The 6836-nt window shown below is 53.3% G+C and overlaps 1 protein-coding gene across 2 annotated transcripts in view; it reads left to right on the top strand.

The window, feature by feature from the left end:
* Positions 1 to 2962: 2962 nt before the first annotated feature.
* The window catches only part of Septin3 (septin 3), a 30197-nt gene continuing 26323 nt past the window's right edge, over positions 2963 to 6836 (top strand). For both annotated transcript variants that reach the window (XM_029569146.1, XM_029569145.1), the window contains exon 1: positions 2963 to 4409. In XM_029569146.1, the coding sequence (XP_029425006.1) occupies positions 2963 to 4409 (1447 nt within the window). The remainder of the gene's footprint in view (positions 4410 to 6836) is intronic.

Genomic DNA, 6836 nt, shown 5'->3' with positions numbered 1-6836 from the left:
TACAGAAATATACCATATCCGATTCTTGTCAGGTCCCGGGACCCAGAGAATAAGAAGATCCAGGTCCTTCAGAACTGTGCTGTCCAATATGGTAGGCACACATCGAAAGGAGATAAAATAAAAAAGTTCAGTCCTTTGGGCACCATTGAGTGCTCAGGAGCCACCTGTGACTAGTGGCTATTTTATTGGACAATACAGATATAGAATATTTCCATTATCACAAAAAGCTCTACTGGCCAGCACAAGCCAGAAGCTCACTTGCCAAAGAGGGTCACACGCAAGAACGTAGGCCAGACCCCACAGTGTTGTGGGGTGCAGTGTCCTCGTTGGCAAAAGGCAGGTGGCAAAGTGAAAAGGACATGCCAGGTGGATGCTCAGCTTAGTTCCTGGTTCACGGTGTTTGGGGTTTGCTATGACTGATGCTGAAAGGATCTATTTACATACCTATCTTCCTGAGCAGACTGTGCCTCCAGCCTGGCCCAATGCCTGGCACACAGTAAGTACCCCATTCGATGGGTTTTCCCATCACTGTCATTATTATACCACTGTTATGGTAGAAGCAGCCCAGGGCTGTGGAACATAGAAATGAGCACCCACCTTAGTCCCAAGAGTCAGGGTCTATTGAGAATTGGCTTTATCAGAGCCAGAGTGGGTGGCTTTGTACATCTCTTTGAGGCCAGGCCCAGGTCTGGGCTATCTATATACCCTTAAGGTCTTAGTACAGGCTGTGTCTGGAGCAAGCTGGGACTCAGAAAAATAGTTTTGAAGCATACAGACTCAAGCTTAGGAAAGATCTCAGAAGCATGGGCCTGAGGGTCATAGAATTCAGTAGGCCATAGAGGTTGCAGAGGGAAAGCAGGAGGGGGGAGGTTGGCACGGGGACAAACAGAGTGACAACTTCTTTGGAGTAACCCTGTTCTTACTGGTGATCTCTCTCTCCAGGGGTCAGTCTCAGAGACAAGATGTGTTGTGGAAGTGGGGGGAGAATCAGGGCATCCCCTCCCCAAGTGGCCTTGAATTCGGAGTAGCTCAGCTGGCTGACTCCCGAAGCTCTGTAGGATTCCAGAGAGTCAGAACAGCCATTCATGGCCACCCACTCTTGAGGAGCCAACCCCTCCCTGCACAGAGCTCAGCCCAGCTGCTGGGGATGTAGCTAAAGGAACAGGTCAGGAGAGAGCTGGGCCCTAGACCTGGGGACTCTCTCTGGGAGGCTGACTAAAAGCCCAGGAGGGGAATCAGAGAACCGAGGAATCTGAGCAGGCCACATGGCCACCCTCTGGGTACAGAGGAGGTGAGGGTATCTGCACTTGGTCCAGCTTCCCTGACTGAGACCCACCAGCCTCTCCTTCCTTGTCTTCTGATCAAGGTAGGTATTTGTGTGTGTGTGTGTACGTGTGTGTGTGATGGAGAGGATAGGAAGATGCAACCAAAGAGTTCACGGGACATGGGGCTCAGCAAGGTGGTGGGGATCTGGTGGCCCAAGAACAAATAGGTCTCAGAAGTCTCTGAGCCTGCCGTCCAGGCACACAGAAGGTAGACAGATGTTTGTGGCTAAGTGTAGTGTGAACGTGGTGGGTGTGGTCTGGACAGTGGGCAGGATGGCAGAGCAGCAGGGATATGCCCAATGGAAAGGGGACAGAGGTTGGATGGTCTTAGATACAAACGTGCAGCTAAGAGAGATGAGGGCCTGGGGCATCACTGTAAGGCATGATAAGTACTCTATCCTGCCTCTGTGCCAACAATCAGAGAGATGGCTCATAAGATCACTCCCCTCTATCACCAGTCCCTTACATTTAGAGATAACCCTTCCCACCAGCCTTGGCCTGCCTCCCCAAGCAGCCTATAGGGTCCAGCCTGTAGTGTTGGAAGAAACTGGAACAATTTTGTCCCAGACGATGAATTATGTGGAGCTCAGAGAGGCCATTAGCCAGCCCCCCAGGGGCCCTGGAGATTACCTCATGGAGTGGGCCATTGATTTAGCAGGCAGCACTGGCGTATCATCCTGGGTACCCCCTCCTTTCCCAGCTCCCCGCCTCCAGGTAGCCTTCTCCAGCCCCATCCTTAGTCCACCTCACAGTCAACAGAGGTCTTTTAGCCATGGCCTACAGGTCTCCCGGTCCCGAATCTGTTCCCTACAATCTCCCTGTCACCCTGCCCTTGAGTGGTTGTTTCCTACAGCAGATGGGATGAGGTCATCTTTCAGGGTGTGAACAGCTTTGCAGTCTGGCCTGGACTCCACTTACCTGCAGTTTTATCTCCATTCGTCCGGGTACAGCCTGGAAGCCTATACTGGATTTTCAGAAGGAGGCTGGCTATACCTCACCTTTGGGCTATACTTAGGAACCTCCCTCTACTGACATCCAGACACCCTTAGCCCTAAGGTCTGTCATCCTTAGCCCTAAGGTCTGTCTCCCCATGGTTCAGCCCAGGGATGTTTCCTGGTTTAGGGCAGGAGCCCCTGATCCAGACTCTGATCTCAGGCTGTCTGATCATCCCTTGGTCTCTAACTCAGCCACCTTAACTCTTGCTTTGGCTGCTGTGGGTGGCTCTGAAAGAGAGGGACAGACAGAGCTCCACAGCTACTGCTCTCTACCGTCCCTGAATATGTATGTAACCTTCATAGAGTTGTTCACAGAGAGTACACTCAGGCCCAAGAAAAGAGAGGGGTAAACCCCACTCTGGGCTCCCTCCTGCAGGGGGCAAACTGCTCATTGGTAGTGACTGAATCCCCCTATGTGGCTGCTGACTTGGCATGTAAATGAGACATGTGTCAGTCTGTAGCAGTGAGGAACTCTCAGATTGTAGGCAAACACATATGTAAGTCCACCAAGGACTTGGCAGTTTTCCAAACAGGTTCCTTCAGGCTAGCAGTGCCATCTGCTGGCTGGGAGGGGGAGAGATGAGACCTTGTCCCTGTCCGTCCTCTTGTCTGTGATTGCCTCAGGCAAAGCCAAGCAATTGGATGGATCACGACTTTGTACCTGTTCCTCCAGAGATGCAGCCGCACAGAACTCCAGGCCCCAGGACTTCCTTCTCCCGCAGCCACATGCTGGGGCGCCATACCCACCCAAGGCTCACTGGAGAAGTATCCCCACTCATCCCCGTCATCAAGAAGGCTGTCCATCTGGATGCTTTTTCCCAAAGCCATGTCCTACAGACTTCCAGCCAACCAGGTCTTAGAACCAGGGCCCGGAGCATGCCCGCACAGGGCACGCACATTGTATCAGGGGCTTCCTTGAACCCTTTGCCTACCAATAACCTTGTACCCAGGAAACTCAGCTCTATCACCTTAACGATTCGCCAGAACATACAAGCACAACCTGTAGACTCCCCACTTTCTCACGGGGAAGAGTTGCCCAACTTGGGTAAGGAGGCTGCCACCTACAGAGAAAGGAAGCTGTCTACTTCAAGCTCACCTTCCACGACCCTATGGCCAGAGGTCAGGGTTTCCTCTGAGTGTCGGGGGAACCAAGGTTTTACTAAACCCAACAGGATGCCCACAGGGGAGAAGCTCCTTGTGAGTTCACATCTGGCTTTACCTTTCCAATCTCAGTTCACTCAGAATTCATCAAGCCTTGCAGGATCAGGCCCTGTGGGTCAAGCCCACATCAGAGCTTCACCAGGAAGAGGCAAGTCCCGGTCCAGGGGTATTCCCAGATCCCGGGCATGCCTCCAAAGGGCTACTTCTCCTATGGATTTGTCCACTGTGGGGACAAAACTAGATGTAGCCAGAAATTTAGGCACAATGGCCAACAGACCTGAGCTTCCTATCAATATGGCCACACCAAACCCATCCAGACTGGGCATAGGCGCAGAGCTTCCTACTCTGGAAGCCAAGATGGGCACAGCCATGGACTTATCTACAGCAGTCAGGTCAGGAAAAGTCATCAACTTGGCGAAAGCAGGCCCGTCCAAGTCAGGCCCAGACGTGAATTTGATTGGAGTAGAGTCAACCAAGCCAGGCAAGGTTATGAATTTGGCAACCACAGACCCAGACAAGCTGGGAAATGTGGTTAGAGCAGGTACAGCCACACTGGATATGACCACAGGTGTCTCAGCTGTCACTCTGTCACTATCAGATCCAGTCAACCTGGGCATAAGCAGGCTGGGCACAGCCACAGTTTTGGCTAGAACAAATATAACCAAGCTGGGCACAGCTATGGATTCCTTTGCTTTGGACACAAGCGGGCTGGACACAGTCGTGGATACACTTGTGACTGTCTCCCCAGAGCTAGCCACTATTGACAACAAGCTAGACAGTGCCAATAACCTGATTGTATCAGATACTGCTGTCTACCCTCTAATGCCGAGCAGAAGCACAGACCCAGCCCAGGACGATGCCACTGGGGATGCCACCACAGACAGAATCATGGACCTTGCCTCACTGGACTTGGCCAGAGAATCCAAAGGTAAATGCAGGAATTTGGTTGGGGAAGGTACTGCTGCTGGAAGAGGAGGGGTGCACACGCCTCCATAGGTTGGGAAAGAGAGTGGGGAGTCAGAACCGGATGGATGGGAGGAAAAAGAACAGGGGCTCAGGGGCTGAACAGAAGGCTATGTATCCCGAGCGGGGTCCTAACTTGCAAGAAGTCAGGTTGAGGGAATCCATTAGAAGGAAAGTTTACGGCATAACTTGTGGAGAAGCAGTGATGCTGAGTCCTCGCTAGAGCGGCACTGAGTCCAGCTTTAAAGCAAGCCTACTGCATGAAAATACCGACCAGCACCTCAGTAAGTAGTGATTTATTCAACAGTAGTCAGACATCACTGTGATTCTTTGGAAGTGAGCTAATGACCTTGTCTGAGACCTTCTAAGTCCATTCACACATAAGCTGTGTAGATTTGCTCTTAAAAAGTACATACAGCCGGACATGATGGCGCGCACCCGTAGTCCCAGCACATGGGAGGCAGAGGCAGGCGGATCTCTGTGAGTTCAAGGCCAGCCTGGTCTACATAGTGAGTTCCAGGACAGCTGGGGCTACAGGGAGACCCTGCTTCAAAAAGCCAAAAAAAAAAAAAAGTACATGTAGCACTCGGGAGGCAGAGGCAGGCGGATCTCTGTGAGTTCAAGGCCAGCCTGGGCTACATAGTGAGTTCCAGGATAGCTGGGGCTACAGGGAGACCCTGCTTCAAAAAGCCAAAAAAAAAAAAAAGACATGCGGGGGCTTGGGAGGCAAAGCCAGGAGGATCAGGAAGTAGGAAGTTCAAGGTCAGCCTTACCTGGAAGTATTTCTTCCCTTCAGCCCTTTAATCCAAAGTTAAGTTGGAGACTCTGTGTGTGTGTGTGTGTGTGTGTGTGTGTGTGTGTGTGTGTCTTGTAAGTACTTCACAGACATATAAATAGGTTGGTACAGGGCTAGAAGTTCCATGGATGTCTCAGAGGCTATGGCATGCCTACGGCCACACCAGAGCTGGCTAGTGACAGTATATTGATTGAAATCCAGACCTGGCCATTCTACTTTGGGCAATATTGTTCCCAACACTTCAAAGGCTCAGGTTCTGGGTCAGGAAAGTGGCTTGGGAGGACCCCAGTGTCTGAACTGGGTCCTTGGCTTGTCAGTGCCCTTCTCATCCGCCTCCACACCTGCCTGGTCTTCACTCTGCTGCATGAACCTCCGCTCTCCCTCTATCTTCAGCCCGGCTCTCTCCTGAAATACAGACACAGAGAGCCCCCTGGATGTTTCCAGGCCTCACCGCTGGACTCCTCCACCTGGATGTTTCCAGGCCTCACCTGCTGGACTCCTCCACCTGGATGTTTCCAGGCTATGTCCAGAGGCAGGAAGCCCATCTTCTTACTGGACCAGGTCCAACCCTCCAGGATCTCAGTCTCTCAGCTGCAAGTACCACCTACCTTTGATCCTGTGGTTAGGTCCCAGGCAACCTGTTTTCCCCATCTTGTCTCTCCTGCACCCCATCCAGTCTATTTCCAGTCCGGTTGATGTACCTCCTCTGTACTTGACCATGTGTCTGTCACCTCTTTCCTCAGTCCTCTGCCCCCGTGAGGTCCCTCCTCCACCCAGCTGCCATAGGGTCTTCGATGTTTGGTGGCATCCTTACACCTACTGATCAGCTCGCTTCTCACCTTCTTAGCCCTGCCTGCTAATGTTTCCTACCTCACCCCTCTCAAGAGTCCTGAGTTGTCACAGTGCCCGGACACTTCTGGGTTTCCCTGGCCTTGCTGCCCTTCTCAACAGAATGCTCTACTATTCTGACTCTGCAGCGCCTCGAAATCCTCCAGAACCCCATTAGTTCCCTGGTGCCCACCAGCCCGCACTCCACAGAACCCTGTGTGATCCAGCTTTGGTTCTTCCGTTAGACCCTGGACCTTTGAGAGACGCTCCCAGAGTCTGCCAGCACCCCACCCAGCAGCTTTGACTCAATGCATGACAGATGTTTTGAGTGGATAAAATGAGGCTCAGGGAAGTTCCCGAGTGGTTCAAGGTTATAGGATTCAGCATCCCAGGCCTGAAGCTGGGCCTGGAACCCGGGTCCCTGACTCAGGAGCTCTATCAGTTCCTACGTCTGGGCAGAACCACGGTGAGCCAGCGCAAAATCCCAGCCACGCGTGACTCACGCGCGCGTACGAGCGCCGGCAGCAGCCACCGGGTCCCCTGCGCCCCCGACCCGCCCCAGCCTAGACGGTAAGGGGCTGCGGGCAGGATCTAGGGGGAAGGACTCGGGCTGCGATGCGAGCACCTCCCGGGCCCGGCATCCCGCGTGCCATCGCCTGCTCTGGCGCTTCTCCGGCGTGCGGGCGGAAAGGGGAGGGGCCCCTGGCGCGCGGGTCACGTGGTGCGGGTGGCAGCTGCGGCGGCGGCGGCCTCGGTGCGCGCTGGCAG

Source organism: Nannospalax galili, unplaced genomic scaffold, assembly GCF_000622305.1.
Source record: "Nannospalax galili isolate Female #2095 unplaced genomic scaffold, S.galili_v1.0 scaffold180, whole genome shotgun sequence".
In the NCBI taxonomy this organism is placed as follows: Eukaryota; Metazoa; Chordata; class Mammalia; order Rodentia; family Spalacidae; genus Nannospalax; species Nannospalax galili.
Note: the sequence above shows the minus strand (reverse complement) of the source record. Positions and strands in the feature narration are given on the sequence as shown.